The 24,162-nt window shown below is 43.3% G+C and overlaps 1 protein-coding gene across 2 annotated transcripts in view; it reads right to left on the minus strand.

Annotated features, from left to right (window-relative positions):
- The window catches only part of OBI1 (ORC ubiquitin ligase 1), a 31,992-nt gene that overhangs the window by 3,720 nt on the left and 4,110 nt on the right, over positions 1-24,162 (minus strand). Inside the window, exons 1-5 of one of the 2 annotated variants that reach the window (XM_039510947.1) lie at positions 17,502-17,741; positions 15,322-15,457; positions 14,221-14,312; positions 11,827-12,075; positions 9,040-9,128 (exon numbers count right to left, since the gene is read on the minus strand). In XM_039510947.1, the coding sequence (XP_039366881.1) occupies positions 9,040-9,128; positions 11,827-12,075; positions 14,221-14,312; positions 15,322-15,457; positions 17,502-17,567 (632 nt within the window). In that variant the 5' untranslated portion in view covers positions 17,568-17,741. Of the gene's footprint in view, positions 1-9,039; positions 9,129-11,826; positions 12,076-14,220; positions 14,313-15,321; positions 15,458-17,501; positions 17,742-24,162 lie in introns of those variants that run through there. The other variant, XM_039510943.1, reaches the window with a different exon arrangement.

The raw sequence follows: 24,162 nt of genomic DNA on the forward strand, positions 1-24,162 counted from the left end.
GCATATAAGGTCCTCTTTCCCATCCCTGAACTTTTGTTTCCCAGCCCTACATATCACAACCCTCAGGCCAATGAGGTCTGAATGCAGGTGCATCCCCAGTCTGTGAATATCATCTCTGAAACAGCCAGAGGCATTGCTACAGAGCAACATGTGTGTTGCCAGCAAAGGACTGAGTCAGATTTTGATTCTTGAATTCCGATCCCTGAACACCAGCTGAGTGATTTTCCAGAGCTGGTGTATGCTAACAATTACAGCCGAAGCCAATGGAAGCCTGGGGTGCTCAAAACTCCTGAAGAAGTTGGATACAGCATCAACCTCATTGGTGCTACTAGAGAGGGAAGAAACCGCGATTTACACCACCTACGGAATTGGCTACAAATCTCGTTTTCAGCTCAAAGTGGCAAACCAGTACAAGACAAGCTTTCCATATTTAGCCATGCATTGCTTGCTAAATAAGGAATAACTTTGCTATTACATGTTTTTAAAGGGAGACATGACACAATATCTGAATTTGGTTTACTTCGTGTATAGTCAGTTTCACCATTTTCCCTGTATAGTTAGTAGGTTCTTCCCCATGGTGTGGGTCTTTCATATGTAGCAGTATGGGAGGGGAAAATGTTTTAAAAAAGAAATAACACTGATTGTAAATCCACATATGTTGGCAAGGGACTCAGACAGGTGGAGTACCTGATGCCACTTTTCACTCATTGTTTTTTTTAAACAGCCTAGATTTAAAGTTCACGGTGTTCCATTAAATACAGTATGTTAACACATCTTGGCTTGTTTTTCCCCTTAATTTCAAAACTCAAATAGAGATAACTCACTATGGCATATTTGATTTATCTGAGCACTGCAAGGATCACGAAAGATTTTTCCCTGCTTCCCAGGCCAGGGGCACTGTGCCGTACTTATTTTTACTTCCTCTGAAGACGTTGGTATAGGCCACTGTATAAGCTAGCACAGTAGATGCAGTGTCTCATCTGATATGGCAACACACACACACACACACACACACACACACTCTAAAGTCATGATTAGCTTAAAAGCTAAGTGTAATCACCAGAGAAAAATGAAAATTGCTTATGCAGAGTAAGCAAAATTTTCCAGAGATTGTTGTAACAGACACTTTAACATAGAAATGTTTAACATGTTTTACATTTATATGCATACCTGGCAATTTTTTTAATGGAAGAACTGTGTAATATGTTTATTTAATGCAAATAGCATTAGTGACAACCTCAGATTTGCTTACCAAGAGGAAGCACTGTAGTCTCAAGTGCAAGTTTTAGAACACATGTCCTCAGGAAAAAATGAAGTTTGTCATTCCAAAACAAGCAGCATTGCTAATATGTTAATCGTTGTAGGGAGACGTGTCTGGGAATTTGTGTCCTAGAAAAAGGACCACCTACAAATAGTTACACCCGCAATGAAGCATCAAAAGTAGTAGAGCAACTTTCTATCCCAACTTTGAGGCTTGTGTGCATTTAAAACCCAAATTTTCAAGGCTTCCATACTATTTTTTCTCCCCAGCCAGCCATATTAGTTCAAATATTTAAGTAGATTACTCAATGGCCAGGAAAAGGTTATAGTGACTGTCCACACATTGGAGTGTCTTAATAAGAAAGTTGTGATCTGAAGATTTAAAAAAGTCTGACATCTGAGCTCCAAGTCAGAGTGCCAAGAACATAGATAGATTCGAACAGTTTCAGGAGAATTACTTTCCAGCTTGTGGATATCATGAGAAGCCCACCAACAGAACTGCAGATATGCCATGTGAATGTTTTGGGGCAAGTACTTAATAATGCTTGTTGAGAGACTCTGTCTCCAATATTTTCAATGTTAAAAAAACCCAACAGTAATATATAAAGGAAGCCTGTTTCTAGTCTATTCCTATATCTCAAGTTCATCCTTTCACCCCCAGCAAGTGTAGAAGGCTGCCAGCCTAATGGAAGTCCATATGCATGGTCCCAAACAACAGAAATATATAAAATCACTCCCTCTCTCAAGTTCTCTCTTCAGTTGAGTTTTAGCCACAAAAAATATTGCAAGTCAAAGCTGGCAATGAGAAGTTAAACAGCCAGTTCCTCATCTACCTCTGCAAAAAGTTACCAGCTGTAAGTATTTCTGTAGAGTAACAAGAACTGACATTCCTTTGCAGATATTACTGCAAGCTGTTCTTCAATAGCTCTGTCATATTTAAATCAAAGTGAGATTCAAAAGTGTGTTCTCACTCAGAAGAGTGACAATGTAAAACTAAAGGCAGTTCGGACTCATGTTTATTGTCTATCACTAACTCCAGATCAAGTCCGTTTAGTTTCAAGTCAATAAATTTATTCTTTTCTAACTACCAGCCCAGCAAACTCAGCTTAGATTCTTTCCTTCCCACATCACCTCAGTAATAATTGTTCTGCAAGCCAAATTATGCCCTCAGCTCTGTACGTGCATAGTTTAAACTTATACAACAGAGTAAGTATAATAAACTACTAAAGCAAACAAGCCCTTTGTATTTTAACCATATGCAAAGCACTAAAATAACATGGAGGTTTTGATTTCAAGGGGACAAGACAGGAATTCAAGATCAAAACAGCAGCTAGTCCCACAGCCCTCTAGTATATATATACCCATGAAACACAGGGATCTCCCACAGGGTGTGGAGTGAGGGAGGGGATGTGGTGCATGTTAACCCTGCAAAGCCCAAGACAATAGACTTAAACCATCCTGGGATTATCATTTTAGCAGCTGTTCAGGGGCTAGATATCAGGGCCTCTGAAGCCTGTGGGCTCCTAGATTTTGAGGGGGTCCATGGATTGATTCATGGGGGGGGGAGAAGAGGCTCAATTGGGCTGCTGTGAACTCTCTGCAGGTAGCTCCTCTGCTAAACTGTCCTCTAGTTACAGAGGGTGAGGGGCAGGAGAGAGGGGAAGAGCTGCTCTGTGGCAGGAAGCAGGTATGCGGGGGTAGAGGGGACAGAGCACAAAGAGATACAACACTATCCTCCTCCTCTCAGCAGCAGCACCTCCTCCCCAAAGATAGAAGGCTACATCGCCACAGCTCTAGACAGCAGCAGCTCCTCTTCTGTCCCTGGAAGAGAGGAAGAGAAGGAAAAGGAGGGAGAAGTAAGCAGGGAGACACTGGGATCCAAGGTGAAAAAAAAATAGAATATGGGTGACAAAAGGGGCTAAACAACACAAAACCAACAGACGACAGGGTGTACCAGGAAGTGAGTGAGGGAGGCAGACAATGGAAAGTGGGATGGACATGAAAGATACAGAATGAGAGGAAAGAGGATGCTACCTTTGAAAGAATAAGACTCCTTAGAGCATCACAGGACCAAGTGGCATGGAGGCTAGTGAAAGCAAGGTTAGTGCTCTGCACCGACTAGTTCTTAATAGCTGTATTGTGATGTTTTAATACATACATGTGAAAAATGGGCCATATGTTCTTCTTCAAAAGGTAAATTAGTCTAATTACTACCTGCTGAAACCACTCCCGCTGGTTACAGAGCGAGTCTCGTTCTTATAAGATTAAGCTACACCAGCTCTGGCTGAATGTTTTTGGGCACTGCTATAAGAGGACTGGGGAACGAGGACAGAGGAATTTCCCTTTCCCAGAGGAGAACCCAAGGTTTGAAGCTGAACAAACAAACAAGAATGTTCACTTTTTAGGGAGGATCTTCAGTGTTGGGATTGAGCATATTAGAAGTGTATTAGCAAAATGAGAGTTTGCAGATAGGAAAGGAAGTGGTCGCATTTTCATGCCCTGATATTCCATCAGTGTGGATGACTACTGGGAATCAGCAAGCAGGAGGGAGAAAAAATTAGAACTCGGGAAAGATAAGATAACAAGCAACAGCAGCGTACAGGTCCCAGTGACCAAAAGCAGCAATACATCCACGTTGTGAATGGCTGAAGCAAGGACCATACTTGAGAGTCTCTCTCTGCCCACTGTGTTGATATGGATATTATAAAGTGATCCCTAATGATGTCCAGGAGAAATTTATTACAACTTCTGAGATTGCCGTTCTGACCCTGTATGTAGGTACGAATGTTTCAGCAGGTATTATGTTGTATGTAGCAGCACAACACCAGTTGTAAGAGAAACACTAAAGGACTCATTTAAAACAGGCAGAAAACAGGATTTTTTTTTTTTTTTTAAAAAGACGATTCAGCTGGGGGGGGGGGGAGGGGGAACAACCATGTACATAGAACAAAGATATTCAGTGGACAGGAGGTACCTGGAAAGCAATGACACCAAATGACGCTTGCACTGGCTTTTTAATAATAGTGGACAGTAAATAAGAAATGCACACAGTGCAATAAGGAAACAAACAAAAAAAAGCCAGTGCAAGTCTGGGCTGCATACAGGGGTAGGCCACATCATGGAGCAGGGAGTTAGCAGTCTCTAGAGGACATAGATACAACCGTTTTTGGAACACAGCAAGATGTTGAGAAATTGGAGGGAGCTCTGGTAAGAACTATAACAAAATACTGGAGGCTAGAGGAACTGATATACAAGGAAAGATTTAACAAGTGACATATGTAGCTTGGGTATGAATGACTGACTGATGAGAAGGAAACATGGTAACAGTCTATACGGAATTTAGACTTTTGCCACCCCTGACAGAGGGTTCCGAAAAGGAAATATAATCTCCTAGATGTTGAAATTCCAACAGTCACCATTACAAGGAATGGATGAAGCTGCCAGGTGCCTGGACTCTTCTTAATGGTTCTCAAACATGAAGGTGCAGTTCTCCAGGAGGTCTGGAGTTTAGGCAAGCCCAATAACTGTGCCTGAATAATCTGAAGAATTGAGAGATGGAAACTGTTGGTCTGGAGATGAACAGGGGAAATTAAACGTGGTACCTCTCCTCCAGCAGGTCTAGACTGGTGGATTAGGAAAACAGCCCTGAAGTGAGGCAAAATTTGGTGTGGGAACCAGTGAAATTTTGTCCAGCTTCAACAAGCAACTGTGATGCTGAAACTTCAGCAACATCCTGCAAGTTTCCCAGACAGTCTTCTGGAAGGACAGAGCCCTGATGAGATCATCCAGGAAATGATTCCCAAGTGGATCCCCTCCTCCTCCGGGTTGCTTAGCCCAGAGAAGACCACTAGGATCAAGGACAGGCCAAGAAAAAATAGCCATCAAGCATGTTGGTTTTATGAAATCTGAAGCAAGAGTAGTTGCACGGATGTTGGAACCTTGCCTCAGTGAGGAACATTTGGGGTAGAGCCTATCATTCATTGCTTTCCATTAACAGACACTGATGGTTCACAGCAGAAAGTCTGGAAGAGCAGTGTTCAAACTCTAGTCCGTCTAACTTGGAACAGAAATACGTGCTTATACGTTTTACACACTGAACTTGAGCAAAAATCAACATATTGACATAACATTGGAAAGTATCCCCTTTCATCGTCTGCAGGCAACCACATAACATACAAATGCCTCTTCCCCACATGATCAATACCCAACACAAAAGAGAAGTGTTGGTCTCCTTTAGGCCACGAAGGATGGCTGAGCCCTATTTGTTGCATGAAATGGCATTGTTTATTTCTGAGTTGTAGAAGTAGGATGTGAACAGAATCCAGAAAGAAGAAGAAAAAAAAAAAAAAAAAAGGCTGCTTGCAGGATTCCAAGAACCACCTGGACTTCATTTGAAAAGAACCTCCTTTTTGGACTAAGAGGGTTGGAGAGGCCAAACAACTGTATTCAAAGCCTCTCCAAAAAATTAAACAGTCAATTTGCATCCAAGGATGGCGAGTATCACAAGGCAAGAAGGATGAGGTCTTCTGAGGCATCCGACAAAACTGACATTAAGGTTTACAAGTCCTGACTCAGCTGCTGGAGATTAAAACTTTTGCACCTAGAGTGCTGAAATTTTCCTCAGAACTTTGTCCCACAACACAGAAGCAGCTCAGGAGATAATTATACTGGATGCATCTGTTCTCAGGGCTGTTGAAGAAGGGTGTCTTTCCTGGAAGCGGACAGCAGTTGGTTTCAGAGTATTGCCCCAAGAGCACTCTTGCTGTAAAAGTCTGAGATGGGAGTCCAGTTTTGAAGCCACAGAAGAGAGATGTGTTCTCTACTGTATACTTTGCACACTGCAACCTGTCATACTTCCTTTTACTAGGGGCCTTTCATTCATTCACAAGGCCACTTGGTTGTCCAGCAACTGAACTAGGAACACAGTGTCTCCTTTTCCAACTTCTTTGGGGGAAGGCGGGGGGGGCGGGAGAGGATGCTGCAGGGGCAGAGAATCTATTACAATAAGGGACAATCTTGCCATATTTGAAGAAAATTCCTATCAGTTTTGGGGGAAAAAAAAGAAAAAAGAAAAAAGAAAGTCCACTGCTGACACAAGTTTCTATCTTTACCCAAGTTAGCTAGAGCAAAGATCATTCTGAAGTTCTCAGTGAAATTTGTTCAGAGAAGTTGGAATGCTAATTCATATAACAATGAACAATTTTGATTTTTCTACAGGACATATCAAGACTCTTCCTGCCACATTACAGATGTAATTTCATGATTGCTCTGTGGGAAACCAATCCAATTCACCTTAGAAAGACTCAAAGCAGTTTTGGTTTTGTTTATAATAAATTAAAATATTTCCAGGTTTTGTTTATATATATTTAGAAAATAGTGAACAAAATTTGTTTTAGAGTTAAACAAAATAGAATTTTTATGCAAAATTCAGAAATTACAATGCCCCAAATTTTAAAAATAAATGGCAAGATAAACCATGAGATTAAAATCGATGGAAAAAAATATCAGCATTAATGCCACTATATTCTGAATGCTACCGAAAGTGTCTCAGACTGGAATTTTAACTGGCAGAAGAAGGAATTAAATATTCAGGATTGAGGATACCTAATAAGTCGATATAGAGATAGTTAAAACAAATCTGAATCTAACTAATCATGAAATATAGAATACTCTGGATAGATAGGCCAGCTCCATCTTTTACTTTGGGTAAAAAGTAAATACTATCAAGATGAATTTCTCCCAAGAATACTTTTAGATCCTTGGGGCTTCGCCAGTGGAGCTACCAGTTGACTCTTTTTAAGGCCATTAATAAGATTCCTCAGCAGGGCTTGTGAGTTGCAAAAAAGGAAGTTAATAATATCAGTACAAGAAATGCTTTATATTAACCAACAAAGAGGCAGGTTGGGTTTTCCCCACAAAGTTACAAGCACAAAGTCAATATTATAAATGGATCTTTCCAAAAAAGATCTTCAATGCAGCTGCCATCAATATTTCAACATGCTTAAGTTTTCAGCAAAGGAGATGACTTGCGGTGCAATATTTAGATAAACTCTCACTAGTGAGAGATACATAAGGTGACCTCTACTTTGGGATAATGCAACTATGAGTACTGACAAATCTTTTTGTAGGCAAATTAACGATAAGGGTATTTAACTGCATAAACTAATCATTTAAGTTCCATGCTCTGCTTCCATCAGCTCACTAAAAAGTGTGATTTAAAGAGAAACAACAGTAATACTGCTAGATTAGGAATAGATTCAAGCAGATGTTTAGCTTAGATTGGAATAAAACACCATTACAGACAACAATAGCTGGCTTCCCACATTCCTTACTGTTTTCTGAGGATTCTGCATACAAAATTTATGTACACACAAAGTAATTGCTCAGATAAATCACTGTACTGAATACAAAAACAAAGAAAAGAACCCCTAATGTTGCATTGTGGGGTCCAGTGTTTCAATTATTTCACCAGGATTTGCTCAGAAAACCATAGTTTTAATTCCAACTGTCAAGTATCAGAGGGGTAGCCGTGTTAGTCTGGATCTGTAAAAGCAGCAAAAAGAGTCCTGTGGCACCTTATAGACTAACAGACGTTTTGCAATCCGACCAAGTGGGTATTCACCCACGAAAGCTCATGCTCCAAAACGTCTGTTAGTCTATAAGGTGCCACAGGACTCTTTTTGCTGCTTTTAATTGCAACTAACTACCAACCCTGCAAACTCATCTTGAAATCTTCGGGCATAAGGAGGGGAGTGGCAGAAAGTGGGACCCCCCCTCCCTAAAAATAAAAACCCACCACACAAACTGTTCTGTGTCCCACACGTTATCAGACTTTTGGCCAAAATTCACCTTTGTGCATGCAGAAGTTCCATTCTCGGGCTTTAGTGACATATAGGCTTTGTGCTGGCTCTCCACCTAGAGGAGGATTTCATCCTGGTGAATAATTTAATTGATGTGTGAGCCAGAATGGGAACCAGCTCACTCTCCTATAACACCACAAAGCCAGGAAGAAAAGAAAAGAAAAAAAAAAAAAAAAAAAAAGGATTGGGCCTGATTCTTAGTTACCCTGAATGTGAAATCAGGAATAGCTTCACTGTAGTCAATGGAGTTACACTGGTGTCAAACCTGTGAGAATCTGACTTATAGAATCAAAGAAATCAGAACTGGAAGAAACGCTTCCTGTAGTGGGTCCGTGATGAGCATGGGACAGACACCTCAGCAGAGAAGCACAGTCAGCATGACAGTCTCTGCCTTTTGATGTCATTGTCCTCAAAGTTTTAATTGTTTAAAATGGTAAATTTACAGCGGAAGTCAGTGACAAGTTGCTACTTAAGAGGCCTAATCCTGTACAGTTTACTCGCATAGAAAAAACTTTCATTGACTTGTAGAGTTTTGACTGAACAAGGAGCTCAGGCAAACGCTATAAAAACCAAGAGAAACTATCTGTTGCTGCAGGTCACTTGGTAATAATCCCACCCCCTCGGCCAAAGAGAGTCTGATACCAGCTTGAAAGAGCAGTGAAATTTCTTGAAAAGGAAAGCTGAAATTGAGTCCTACGGTACCGCCCAGGTAATGCAATGGTGATACTACAGAGACTGTACATTACATGTATTTGCTAAGATTGAAGTGGACACCCAGGTCTGTGCACAGGGAAACGCCAAATTCATATTCAAGCCACATAAACAACACTAAATACATCACTGTAATTTTAAGCTAAGGCTCCACAATAGTTAAAAATGGTCTATGAATAAAATAGTCACTTTTAAAGTGTTTACATACTTTTGAGGTGATCTACTATCAACTTCAGCCTTCAGTCGCAAATTCTCTCTCACAAGGCCACCATTTTCCAGTCTCAGTTTCTTATTTGCCTAAAAAAAAAAAAGGGGGGGGGTTTAAAAATAATTAAGTATAGAGTAAAACAGAACTGGTTTATAATATTTATAAGACAAGCTGTTTGCGCTTTTTAAAGAGACCGCATTAGAAAACTACAGCTAGGAAACAGCCCTCAGACAGGGACACCACTTAAAAATTACCCTGGGAAATGGTTCGCAAAACTGAATAGAGAACAGACATTTTTTATTTATATCCCCAAAATACACTGCAAGGCTCCTATCTAGGGAAATAAACAGAGCTATGTTCGTTAGTAGAGAGAGTCATTAAGGGGATATACTAATGGCAATTCCGTGTTTTTTTTCACATGACTAAATACTTTAAGTACATTAACATTACAATGTGCAGGTATCAGCAAAACTAATGTTGAACAGCTTTTCTTCCCTCCAAACTAGAGTAAGATTACTCTGCTTCTAAAAAAATAAAAGCTTAGTTATCCTATGGACGTAAATCCTTTATGACAAACTACTTGCCGTCTTCCTTCAGCATAGCTGCCATGATGTTAAGTTTAAGACTCTTGATTTACTGCCTCGCTCACTCTTTGAATTGAGGTCAATTTCTTCTTCTCAGTTCAGTGGACAGTCTTGTTAACAAGATACTTCATGTCAAGGGAAGTTTTCCTGCTGCAATGTTTTTAGAGCAACTACATGTTTTTTTTCCCCAAGTCTCCAACTAATGCAAAGGCCTAAAAACAGGGAGAAGAAACTCCTTGCACTTTGAAAACTGCTCAATCTTAATAAATTGGAAAGAACGCTGAGGACCCAGCAGACTTACGACTCAGAACCTTAAATCACGGGTTCCCAAACTTGGTTCGTGGCTTGTTCAGTGTAAGCCCCTGGCAGGCCACAAGACACTTTGTTTACCTTTATGTCTACAGGTACAGCCGCTCGCAGGTCCCATCGGCCGTGGTTTGCCGTCCCCAGCCAATAGGAGCTGCAGGAAGTGGTGCGGACCAAGCCACCGCTTCCCGCAGCTCCCATTGGCCAGGAACGGCGAACTGCGGCCACTGGGATCTGCAAGCGGCTGTACCTCTAGACGCTCAGAAAAACAAAGTGTCTCACGGCCCGCCAGGGGCTTACCCTGAACAAACCAAGTTTGGAAACCCCTGCCTTAAATGAAGGTATTTACACAGTTTATATAATCCTAAAATTGTGACTTAAAGCCTCAATAAATAAATAAATAAATAAATAAATAAATAAAGTTCTGTGATCAAAGCCCTCCTTCCTCCCTGTTCCTTGTGTTATGCACCAGACTCTGAATAATCTGCTACTTTTTTGTTTGCTTTCAATGTTAATACTAAGCAATTATACCTTCTAAATACTGCAAAGACTCCAAAAGCCAAATTCTGCTGTTACACCAGTACAAATCCTGGACAGTTCTATTGCTGTTAATGGAGTTGTTCTGAATTTGCATCAGTGTAACTGAAAGCAGATGTGTCTCTGATTAAATATGCTTTCAATTACACTGATGCAAATCCAGAACAACTCCATCAACAGCAATGGAACTGTCCTGGATTTATACTGGTGTAACAGCAAAATTTGGCCCTCTGAGTCTTTGTAGCATTTAGACAGTATAAATCCTTAGTATTAATACTGTAAAAAATGATTATATGTCCTAAATATGCTAAAGCTTCAGTTTCCAGGAGGCAATCCAAGATTAAAAACAGAAGAAATAAAAGGTAGCATCTTTAAAAATGCAGGTTAAGTTGCCTCAATTTAACTTTGAAATTGCGTTCTTATTCAAACTGTTTTAGGCAATTCTCTTTGTCCTAGAAAGTTTGTTTTCATCTGTTTTTTAGTTTCTCTTCCCCTCCAAATCACAAGTTTTGCTTTACACTGTAGTCAAGAAACCTAAAAAGCAACAATAAAATAGGTTCCAAATACTGCAGGGAGTGCAGAGTAAATTTACGAGTCTCCAGTATAGGCTCTTTTGGTCCTAAACGTACTAATGCTGTCTATTTTATGTCAAAGGGCCAATGTGGTTGAAGTCATAACTTTTATTGGACCAACTTCTGTCGGTGAATGAGACGAGCATTCAAAACTACACAGAGCTCTTTTTCAGGTGGGAGCCGCAGTCCGCCAAACCTGCCGACGCAGCAGGTAAACAAACTGGCCCAGCCCGCCAGGGTGTTTACCCTGATGAACCGCATGCCAGAGGTTGCCCACCTCTGGTTTAAGGCAATTGGGCTCTTTCTGGCAAAATAGATATATTCTATAATTTATTTCAAGCTGGAAGACTCTGGTCCTCAATACTGAAAACAAGTGCTAGTATAATCCAATTACTGAGCCATGGGATGACAGACAAGTTGAAAGTCACATGTGAGATTGACTGGAACAAGCAAAACCACCAATAGTCACAATTTTCTCCCTCTTCCTTTTGGAGCTATGCGGGGTAGGGATAGCTCAGTGGTTTGAGCATTGGCCTGCTAAACCCAGGGTTGTGAGTTCAATCCTTGAGGGGGCCACTTAGGGATCTGGGGCAAAAATTGGTCCTGCTAGTGAAGGCAGGGGGCTGGATTCAATGACCTTTCAAGGTCCCTTCCAGTTCTAGGAGATTGATATATCTCCAATTATTACCTTTTATTAAGTACTCAAAGGGTCAAACTGACCCTCACCCCATTTGAATAACATGAAACAGTTACACTGCTATGTGATTAGAGAAGCAGACATTTGTTACCTCCTTTAACTTTTCCACATCATCTTTCACTTTCTCATATAGATCATTAGCAGCTTTAAGTTTCTTGGTCCATTCTTCTACAGTTTCTGGGCCAGGTCGGCTCGCCTCATCTGTTGACCGATGACTTTCTTCATGTGTATTACACAGACCCAAGGCCCCAGGATCCAGAACCGTTTTCAGCTGTGCTTCCAAGCCAAGGTTTTTACCTCTTAGCTCTTCCACTTCTTTCTGCAAGGATTCTATTTCATCCTGAAAGTGTTACAAACCCAGGAAGCACAAGAATGCAACAAACCAGACAAAAAATATAAAAATTAACAGCAATTACCTTGGGACTTAATTCTTTAAGTGCTTTATGTATAGAGATCCTCTGGACAGTAGGATGGGTGCCCTGCCTGCAAGGAATTCATTACAGAACTTTTCAAAGTGCACCGATGGATTGAACTCTGGGCAGGTTTTGGAAGGCTGCATTCTGGAGCGTAGCTTAGAATTTCAGCTATGGGCAGAGGAATTCCCTCTGACTATATATAGCAAGCGCATAAGACTATATGTGGACTGGACACTTTGCACTACTATGGATAACGCTTTGCTGTGTACATTTTAGGAGACCGGCTTCTACACAGTGTGCTCACATGGACAGTCTGCTGCCTCATTTGCTGCTGTTAAAGAATGAGAAATGGGGAAGAGATCTTACAAAAGACCAGTGTATAGAAAAAGGTCTTGAGCTGCATGTTTGGAGACAAGAATGTAGGGGGGAAAAATGCAGATTTCCATAAGCTGCCAAAACCAAACACTTGGAGGGGTGGGGGAAGGAAGAGGGTTATGGGAAAGCCTATTTGTTCCTGATACCTTGGCAATAACTGTTCATGTGCTCTCTATACTAACGCCATGAAAGCATGTGTGGGGTCAAACCTGCAGTGGAAAGTAAGACTACAGGAGGATACGCACTTATAAAAACTTAGGTCTTGCCTTGATTCATAAATGAAAAAAAAAATTAACTTAATCTTCTGCATTGGATCCTCCATGTTTTAGAGAGAGAAACTATTCATTGAGTTTTGGAGATTTATTCCCTTCAATTCTCAACTGTAGTGACATTTGGGGGTGATCTGACAGGCATATTAGGGATCTCTTGGCTAGAGGCCTCCTCGGGCCTAACTTTTAGGCCTGACCCAGGCCCAAGCCCACCCGACCCGAGAAAGTTACGTCATCTTCTGACCAAACTTGCCTCTGACTCTTCCCCCCAAACCTGAGTAGCTGCCTCTGCTTCCTGCCTGAGGTAAGTGCAGCAACAGCTGCATACCCTGCCCCTGCTGGCTGCCAGCCCCTGCTGTGCTGGGGAGCGAGATGCACTGCAACTCTTCAGCATGCAGCCACCCCTGCACTGACCCGAGAGCTGACCGGACCCAAGAGGGTCCAGCTGATTTCCCGCCTGACCTGGGCCCAATGCTTGTAGTCAAGTGCCATCAGGTTGCAGGGCTCCACTGCTCAGAGCTCCCCTGGCAGGGCATTTCCGAAGACCTTGGGAGCAGCTGAAGCACATCTGTTTCTGCCTCCTCTTATTCCCTCACTAGGACAACACCACAGGTCTCAGGGAAGAGTTTAGAACTTGGAGCATTTATTTCTACACCGCTCCTACCAGGCTCTCAAAATCTGAAGAGAAGGCAGCAGGCAACCATATGAACAGAGGTGGGCAGAGAAAGCACAGACCCAGGCATACCTGCCGACTCTCCCCTGTTCACAGGAGGTCTTTTACGCAGCAGGGGAGCAGAAAGATCTGCTGAGTGTTTTGTCATTTTAGAAGAACTTTGTACATTTAAAAAAAAAATGTTAGTCCATGTCAAAAAATGCAAGTTGACAGTGTTTCTCCACGAAATGATTTTCTTTCATAGTCCAGAGGGATTTCTTTAGAAGAAGCCCACTGTCTTGCGCTTTTTGGCACAGACATGCTTATTTGGGTGCAGCAGCAGGAAGAGACAAGTTAACCATAATGCATTAAAAATACTGTAAGTCACATGAAGGTGTGTGCATGTGGGGAAGGGACTAAAGTCTACGGGCAGGATTTTTTAAGTGCTTGGCCTCAGCCTAAACCCTGCTCTCACTAAGTTAATAATAAAGCTCCTATTGACTTCAGTGGGAGCAGGGTAAGCTCCGATGCCAAGTTCTTCTGAAACTCTCACCTTGAAATCTAGATTAGGAGATGAATCCACACAAATTCAAATTATGTCCTAATCTTAAATCTACACAAACCCAAATTAAGATTAGGAGATAAATTTGAGTTTTAGTGTGTATTCAAAATGAAACTTTTCTTAAAAAGAAAGTATAGAAATTAAAGAGAAGAGTTGTACGTAACAAGATAAGGTTAAAAGCTGTTCATCTGGAAGTTATCTTTGCTGTTACCTCATATTCTTTGTGGAGCAGTTCAAGTCTGGTTTTACGAAGATGTTTTCTGACTGTAGGACTAAATATGGGCTCACTTTCACTTGTTCCTCCTACAGCAATGCAAGATAAACAGTATTATTACTGGTTTCAGAGTAGCAGCCGTGTTAGTCTGTATCCGCAAAAAGAACAGGAGTACTTGTGGCACCTTAGAGACTAACAAATGTATTTGAGCATAAGCTTTCGTGGGCTACAGCCCACTTCTTCGGATGCATAGAATGGAACATATATTGAAGAGATATACACACACACACACACACACACACACCATGAAAAGGTGGGAGTTGTCTTGCCAACTCTGAGAGGCCAATTAAGTAAGAGAAAGCTAATGCTCAAATAAATTTGTTAGTCTCTACGGTGCCACTGGTATTATTACTGGGTTTGTTTTTCAATCCAAAATTAGTAAAATACATCATTTTTCTCCATGTGACTTTAGACTCCTATTTTTGTTTTAAAGAAAACTGTACCGCTAGATTCCACTGGGGAAGGGGAAATCAAACCTACAATTACCTAGAAAGATGGCTCATTTTGAGAGAGGGTTAGTAATCAAGCCTACTTTATTTATTAAGTACACTTGTTAAATATTTAAACATGTAGAGATGAGTCTCAACAAAAAACCCAGATGAGAATGTTACCAAACTCTGGGAAGTGCAGGTCCTTCCTTCAAATTTTGCAACTCACACTCAACTTCAGGAGAATTTTTCAGAAAAAAAAAAAAAAAAAGTGTCTAGTCAGCCTCTGTATAGAACTAGTTGGCATTCCTCCTTGGGTTAGGGGGTCGCAATACATAGGCAGGATGTACAATGACTCTGTCCACATACAACAACTACAGTCTCTGGCCAACACTTTCAAAGACAGTTATTGAAGCCCACTGAAGCACATTGAAGAGTCAGATCACCCGTTTAGTCGTGTTTTAAAACGTGTTGGCCCATATCTATAAATCATTATTCCAAACGTGCCTAAGAAACAGTAGGGAAAACATTAGGGCATGTTTTCACCAAGGAAGAGTCTCATCTGTGAGCAAATATTGGAACATTATTTCAGTGGCTAACAGGCCCTTACCTATAATCTCCTTGCAGGGATTGTCAGGGGTGATAGGGATCCTGCAAGCCGGACACTGACTATTGTTCTTCAACCACACATCAATACAAATGGAGCAGAACACGTGGTTGTTGACACAGATGACCGGATGGCGGACCTTTTTCAAAAAAAGATTGTAAAATATTTTAAAGTTACTTTCAGTTTATTTGGTTTTAGTCTATTATATATTACTACTGTCATTCAGGAGATATTTGATCCATTTTTACTGTTAAATCCAAAGGGCATATTTCACATACATTGTATGGTATCTTTCATTCAAAGTGACTCCCAAAAGAACTTCATAAACTAATATGCAGATAGCCCCACTGAAATGCAGCCACGTCTAGGTCAAGTATCAGAGGGGTAGCCGTGTTAGTCTGGATCTGTAAAAGCAGCAGAGAGTCTTGTGGCACCTTATAGACTAACAGACGTTTTGGAGCATGAGCTTTTGTGGGTGAATACCCACTTCGTCAGATGCATGTCTAGGTCAAGGATCACCTAGAGACAAGCAACAACAGATTCACACACGGAGGGAATAGGGAAGGTTTTTGGCACAAGTCAAACCCATGTTCTTGCAAGAACTGCCACTGGAGTATCTAGGATTAAGGTCTCACCTGCACAGTCTGTTTGGAAGAATGAGGAGCTAAATCTACCCATCTGGGATTTCAACTAGTGGGTCCAGGGATCACCAACCCATTACTCTTTCTAAAGGTGTGATACCGGTGTGCAATACACTGCAAAATAGCACAGGGTGGCTAACTGAAAGCTTATGCAACATGAACATTTACGTAAAAAAATTCACTTAAATTCTTGGATCACAAATGCATCGAGTTCAACAAGATGTTTATGTTTTCCCATCCAAGGCAACAAAGTACCAGGTTTACAGTAATAAGTGTTTAGAAAATATTACTAAAAAACAACATTTCACACTCTCTCTCTGATTAATTTCAATTCTGTTTGGAAACAAACAGGCATCAGGATTCAAAACCAACTATGCAAGGAAGATTCTGCACTTCACTACAACATTTACCTGTTACAGAAAGTGAGGCTATATTTCAGAAAATTAATTCATGCTCTCAAATCTCAAACCCAGCTCTGATTCCTATGCTTCTAAGACGACTTTCAACTCACATAACAGTAAAAACACAAAAAACAAAATAAAATCACCCTCTATCTCCCCATCCAAAATATCTACTTTGGAAATAGACAAATAACACTAGATATTGCTTTAGGTACTAAAATGCCTCAGGTAGGAAATAATTAAAACCAAAGTTCAAACAAAACAAGAAACATGGTACCTTTTTAAATAAAACTGTTAATTGTCACAATGTTTTCCTTGGCTGCATTAAGAAGGAAGTCATAACACAGATGGAAATGTGGGAGAGGGGAGAATGAAAAGAAAAGAAAGAGAAAAGAAAGAGGATAGCCAGTAATTTATTTGAAAGCCAGACTGGATGTGTTTTGTAGTAATCATACCTATAAACTCAATCCTACACAAACTGAAAACAATGGACACAGATGGAATAGAATCAAGCCCCAATACTGTCAGTCCATCCACCAATTCACCTCACATGTCCCTGTTGTATTACAGGATTAATATTGTTTTAAGAACTTCCAAAATGACACTCCTGAAAGCCTAATGACCTGCCTATGAACAAAGTGGAATTCAAATAATCAAATTATTTTAATTCACACCTTTAAAATGTAGACACTGATTTCAGATTAAGAGGGTCATTTGCCATTTAAACTTAATTTATTTTCATTATTCAATTAAATTATTTTAAGCTGAATTATGTGATTGAAGTATCCATATACAAACTTGCACCAAAGAAATGTTAAACTGATGTATCCCATTGTTTGCAGTGTTGTTGGTCCCAGGATATTAGACAGTAATATTTTTCACTGGACCAATTTATTAGCCCAGGCCTGAAGAAGAGCTCTGTGGAGCTTGAGAGCCTGCCTCTTTCACCAAAAGAAGCTGGTCCAATGAAAGATATCACCTAACCCACCTTGTGTCTTAAAACTAATTTAGTTATTTTGGTTCCAGATTGTATTTAAACCAGCCCTATGAATCCTTGGTTACAATAAAAGTTCTAAAATCATGAATCTTAATTTTAAAAGTACTCTGGTTGCTTAGTACATCTCTTTACGAACAGTCTTACCTTATTTTCCCCACCGATTAGCCAGAAGAGTAGGTTTTTTTTTGCTTTCATAGAATCACAGAACATAGGTCTGGCAAGGACTGCGAGAGGACATCATCTCCAGCGCTCTGCACGGAGGCAGGACCAAATAAGCCTAGACCAGGGGTAGGCAACCTATGACATGCATGCCGAAGGCGGCACGCAAGCTGACTTTCAGTGGGAATCACGCTGCCCGGGTCCTGGCCACTGGTCCAGAGGGCTCTGCATTTTAATTAATTTTAAATAAAGCTTCTTAAACATTTTAAAAACCTTATGTACTTTACATACAACAATAGTTTAGTTATATATTATAGACTTATAGAAAGAGACCTTCTAAAAACATTAAAATGTATTACTGGCACGCGAAACCTTAAATTAGAGTGAATAAATGAAGACTCGACACACCACTTCTGAAAGGTTGCCGATCCCTGGCCTAGACAAACCCTGACAGGTGTTTGTCCAACCTGTTCTTAAAAACCTCCTGTAATGGGGATTCCCCAACCTGGAAGCCTATTCCAGATCTTAACTACCCTTACAGTTAGAAAGTTTTTCCTAATATCTAACCTAAAATTTTCTTTCCTGCATATTAAGCCCATTACTTCTTGTCCTATCTCCAGTGGTCAAGGAGAACAATTGATCAGTACCTTCTTTATAACAGCTCTTAACATATTTGAAGATTTAACAGGTTCCCCCCTCAATCTTCTTTTCTCAACGCTAAATATGCCCAGTTGGATTTTTTTTTTTTTTTAAAAACTTTCCTCATAGGTCAGATGTTCTAATCTAAGCCATTTTTTGTTGCTCTCATCTGGACTCTCTCTCTAATTTATCCACATCTCTCCTAAAGTGTGGTGCCCAGAACTGGACACAGTACTCCAGCTGAGGTCTCACCAGTGCCAAGTAGAGTGGGACATTTACCTCCTGTGTCTTAGATACAACACTCCTGTTAATACACCTCTATTCCTTCTCATCAGAAGCAGCCTTAGAATGGTTGCACAGCTATCAAAGACTGAAAACTAAAAACAGTAGAGCACAATAATAAAAAAAAATATTATACATGCACACACACACACAAGCAAGATTCATTTCAAGATCTCAAGATATCAAAATCCTGAAGTGGGAGCACACTTAGAGTCAACATTCAGATCACAGTATCTTAAACAAAACATCAAGTTACATTTTAGTACCGTCTAGGGCATTGTGCTGCTGATTTAACACTGCTTTCATTTCAGGGTTTTTTTTAGAAGTTCTTTGATATCTAAACAAAGTGATATATGCAACAATAAAAGCTCTATTACAATATCAAGATGTTATCCAAAAACATTGTTTGTGTAACACTATTTGGCATTGTTAAAATGTATAATTCAAATACAACGTGTGGCTTAAACCTCATTGGGCAGAGGTCCAGTTGCTCAATCTGTTCAATAATTTTTTTGTTTTTTTAAATGTAGCTTATCTGGGTAGGACTGAGAGAGAGAGAGGTGATCCTACTATTCTAGGTGTTTTTCAAACTGGGGAGGCCGCTTGTGTAGGGAAAGCCCCTGGCGGGCCAGGCCAGTTTGTTTACCTGCCATGTCTGCATGTCCGGCCGATTGCAGCTCCCACTGGCCACGGTTTGCCGCTCCAGGCCAATGGGGACTGCTGGAAGCGGCGGCCAGTAAGTCCCTCAGCCCACACCGCTTCCTGCGGCTCCCATTGGCCTGGAGCGGTGAACTGCATCCACTGGGAGCCGTGATCGGCCGGACCTGCGGACAGGGCAGATAAACAAACCAGCCTGGCCCACCAGGGGCTTTCCCTACACAAGCGGCGACCCCAGTTTGAGAAACACTGTACTATTCTTTCATGCAAAATGTCTGTTAATTACCTTATCAGACAGGCTTTTTGTACAGCTAACTGGAAGTTTCTTATCCTGTGCACATTCATGTCACTTTGAAACCAGTGTAGCAATTAAGGCCCTAAAGTCTGAGTCACCGTTATGAATTTTGCAGGCAACAAGGCTGTTTAGAAGAGACAGGACAGAGGGATCAGACAAAAAACTCCAGGTCTAACAGGCATGATTTTTTCAGATAGCTTGAGGAAACTTAGAGCAGCTTTTCACAAGAACAACTGGTGAGACGTTGGGGGAGGGGGGGGTTTCCCTGTCTTTAAATGAACAAAACATGAATACGAAACATTAAAATACATGATGTTTCCAGATGCAGTATTGAAAAACAGGGAACTGGATGGACTCTAATATTCTGATTAAAAGAAGTTATACACATAAAGAGAAGTCGACTATAAGTGATACAGGTTTGGGCAAAATATTGTAATCTTTAAGGACAGGGTTTATCTCATGAGCAATCCTATTAGGGAGAAATCATACTGATTTCTAAGCTTAGTGACAAAGTGAACAAGTAGAGCTAATGTCTGCACTCAAGCATGCTTAAAACTACCAAGTCAGTGAAATATACCTGTGCTGAAAGAGGGAGCAAATAAAAGGAACTGAAACCAAAAATTGTGTTTATAAGGACACTTGATCACAGAGTGGAATAACCAGAAATGCAACTGTTTGATTAATAATGCACAGTGTCAACTCATTCATATAAAAGAGGCCCCATCATTGTTGTTAAAACAAGAACAGAAATGGAAAAGCTATACAGCTGTTCTGCCATGATTTTGCATTATGCAATGGACTGCTAAAACAAATTAAGAGAGCAAAGAATATAGAGGCTCTTTGTATAACTATATGAACTTTAAACTGAACATTTTAGCAGCTAGCAGAACACTGATGTAGAAACTGCAACTTGAGCAAGCATAACTGCAAAGGTGGCCAAACGATGCTCAGCAGGCAGAGGGGCCCATGGAAAGCAATTTACAGAGGTAAGTTGCTGACTGAAGCAATTTAGCTGGTGTTCCCAGTATGTCCCAAGATGGTTGTAGCAACAGCTATGGCCTAACTTGTCTTACACAAGCTGGTGTGAGAAGATGTACTGGACAAAGAGACTGGAAAATTCCAGTCCTAGCTGCAAGAACTCAAAAGGTGATGACTATACAGGGAGAGAGGATACCTCTCAATTTGGTTGCCGAAGATTCAAAATGTCCAGAGGCCTGGATCAACATCTGATTGATCTACACCAGCATCTCCAAGAAGAGGAACCAAGCTGAAAACCCAGCAGAAATGGGAGAAAATGGCCATCTCCTGCAGCACACTGTTTCCCGAAAGCTGAAGACACCTGGAAGGGAGACGACTGAGATCCTGGGCTGGCCACCTGGGAGTCTTCTGGTGACATCAAGTAACTATGCGGGATATGTACCTTTAACTGTCTCTGTCTATTTTCCAGCAATTTGGGTTGCCCGCTAGTATGCGAGGAAGACTATAGTTGTGTCTGTCCTTTGCTTCACCTGCATTTGCAGCATTAACTTCCGCTGTGAACAATAACTGAGCTGAAAGCTGCTGACGTTGGAGAAAAGATCTGGTGATAAGCGGCCCACAGATTTTCCCTTGGATTACGACCCAAATCAATTGACCACTTCCTGAAACTGGATATCTAATTAGTAGGAAGTATACATGTTTGTGTATGTACTTTAAAGGTTGTCACCGAGTTACGGTGTGTGTGTCCTTGTTTTGCAACTAGTTCCAATCAAGATTGTCCTACAGTAGCTTTGAAACTGAACAAGTTTGTTAACTGAGATTGCAGAACACTGCAGTACAAGTCTCTACCCTAGTTAATTGTTTCATACAGACATGAATACAGATCAAGTGTACAAGCCTTTTGAACTGCACTCAGTCTATACAGTCTATCATAAATGTAGGAATATATGCTAGACCAGGGGTCTCAAACACATGGCCCGTGGGGCTATTTCCTGCGGCCCACCAAGCGCCCCGCGCCCCCCCAGCCTACCTCCAGGCCAGGGGTGGGACAGGGCCGGCTTTAGGCCAATTCAACCAATTCCCCTGAATCGGGCCCCGCCCCTAAGAGGGCCCCGTGCCCAAACCCCAGTACGGCGTACCGGCAAAAGCCAGTGCGCTGTACCAGGGTGGCCCAGCTTCCCCAGGGGGCAATTTAAAAGGCCTGGGGCTCCCAGCAGGGACTGGAGCCACAGGTCCTTTAAATTGCCACCAGAGCACCACTGCTGGAGCCCTGGGGTAGGGCTGTGGGGGCTATTAAAAAAGTTTGGGGCTCCCGTCGCTTCTACCGCCCTGGCCCTTTAAATAGCCACCGGAGCCCCATCGCTTCCCCAGGGTTCCCGTGGCTATTTAAAGGGCTGGGGCGGCAGAAGAAGGGGAGCCCTGGGCCCTTTAATTACCCCCAGAGCCCTGGGGTAGCAGGGGGCTCCGGGGGCTATTTAAAGGGCTGGGGCTCCAGCTGCCTCTGCTGCCCCGGTCCTTTAAATAGCTGCCGAAGCCACACCACTTCCCCAGGGCTCCCTCAGCTATTTAAAGGGCTGGAGCGGTAGAAGCAGGGGAGCCCCAGGCTCTTTAAATAGCCCCCAGAGCCCTGGGGTATCCGGGGGGTGGACTCCAGCTGCCTCTGCTGCCTGGTCATTTAAATAGCCCCCAGAGACCCGCCACTTCCCCAGGGCTCCTGCGGCTATTTACAGGGCTGGGGCAGTGGAAGCAGGGGAGCCCCGGGCCCTTTAAATAGCCCCTGAGCCCCAGGCTGCTGCTGCTACCCTGGTGGGGGAGGGAGGAGGAGGGGGCACTCACCATACAGGATGGGCTGTACCCCCTGTACCTGCACCAGCTGCCCGCAGCCAACCCCTGCTGCACCCCCTACCCGCACCAGCCCCGCACCCCCTGCCTGGCCCACACCAGCCCCCGTCTCCAGCCAGCCCTGCACCAGCCCCTGTCTCCAGCCAGCCCTGCCCTGTCTCCTGCCGCACCGCCTGCCCTGCCCGCACCAGCTCTGCACCCCCTGCCCTGTCTCCAGCCAACCCCTGCCGCACCCCCCTGCCTGAAGCCAGCCAGCCCACCCCACACCCCGTCTCCAGCCTGCCCCACACCCCTTGCCCAGCCTGCAGCCAGACCCTACCTCCAGCCCCCTCCCACCCCAACCTCCAGCCAGCCCCACGTCCACTGGTGCCCTGCAGTTCCCAGGGCAGTAACCCTGCACACCTGCTTCAATGAGGTGGGCAGGGAGCAGCTGGGGCCCACATATGTGCACCCTAGCACACCCTCAGGGAGTGGTGGAGCTCATTTCTAGTTCAGGCCCATCTTTTTAAAAAAGAACTTTAGGTAGGGTTAACATACATCTGTATTTTCCCGGACATGTCAGGCTTTTTGGTTCTTAAATCGCCATCCGGGAGGAAAATACGGACGTATGGTAACCCTATTGGTACAAAAAATACATACTGTGGCAGAACTTTTTATAGGGAACTGGTTGCTAAGAAATGAAAGGCTTTTTTTTTTTTTTTTTCTTCTTCACACTTTTTTTTTTTTCCAGTCATCCCTGCCGGGGCCCCGCCGAAAATGTTCGAAGTGGGCCCCGCACTTCCTAAAGCCGGCCCTGGTGGGGGCATACCACAGCAGATTGCCCCCCTCGAGCCCTGCGCCACTCCCTGAAGCGGCTGGCATCACATCCCTGCGGCGGGAGGGGAGAGCACAGGGCTCTGTGTATTGCCCTGATTCCAGGCACCGCCCCCCCCTCCCAGCAACTTCCATTGGCCTGGAACGGGGAACCGCAGCCAATGGGAGCTTCGGGGGAGGTACCTGGAGGAGCGGCAAACAGCACATGGAGCCCTGCGTCCCTCCTCCCCCAGGGGCCGCAGGGACATGGTTCCAGCTGCTTGCCGGGGCCACCCCGGAGCCGCCCTAGGTACGGAGCCCTCCTGCACCCCGCCTCCCAACCCCCTGCCCTGAGCCCCCTGCTGCATCCCACACCCCTACCCCCTGCCCTGAGCCCCCTGCACCCCAACCCCTGCCCCCAACTCCTTGCCCTGAGCCCCCTGCCTGAACCTCAACCCCCTGCCCTGAGCCCCCTGCTGCACCCCACAACCCAACCCCCTGCTGCTTCCCAGACCTTCTGAATCCTGAGCCCCCTGCCTGAACCCCAACCCATTGCCACACCCCGCACTCCCTCCCTCCTGCACCCCACAGCCCGACTCCCTGCCCTGAGCCCCCTGCTTCACCCTGGACCCCTCACCCCTCTTGTACCCTACACCCCAACTCCCTGCCGCACCCTGCACACCTCCTGCACTCCCTGCCCTGAGCCTCCGCCACACCCCTCCTGCACCCTCTGGGGTCAGGGAGGAAGTGGAGTTGGGGTGGAGACTTCGGGGAAGGGGTTGGAATGGAGGCAGGGGAGGGGCCTCATGAAAGGGGTGGAGTGGGGGCAGGGCCGGGGGCAGCGAGGGGGTGTGTGTCAGTGATGCGGCCCTCGGGCCAATTAACTAGTCCTCATGTGGCCCTCGTGGTCATTTGAGTTTGAGACCCCTGTGCTAGACATTTAGGAGGATTAGTCAGATTCTGGGGCTAATATAATTTGTGGGAAAGTAGGTTAGAATGGTTGACCACCATAGAGCCATCGGGAAGGAGATCTTGGTGAAATGGCATGAAAGCAACTGACCAAATTGCCTTGTGCTTTAGCTTTGGATTGTCCCCCCAGCATTCCCCTCTTGTGTTAGCAACACCAGAGTTGATAACCAAGTGAGGGGCTCCAATCTGAGG

This window comes from Mauremys reevesii, linkage group 1 (assembly GCF_016161935.1).
Source record: "Mauremys reevesii isolate NIE-2019 linkage group 1, ASM1616193v1, whole genome shotgun sequence".
NCBI lineage: Eukaryota > Metazoa > Chordata > Testudines > Geoemydidae > Mauremys > Mauremys reevesii.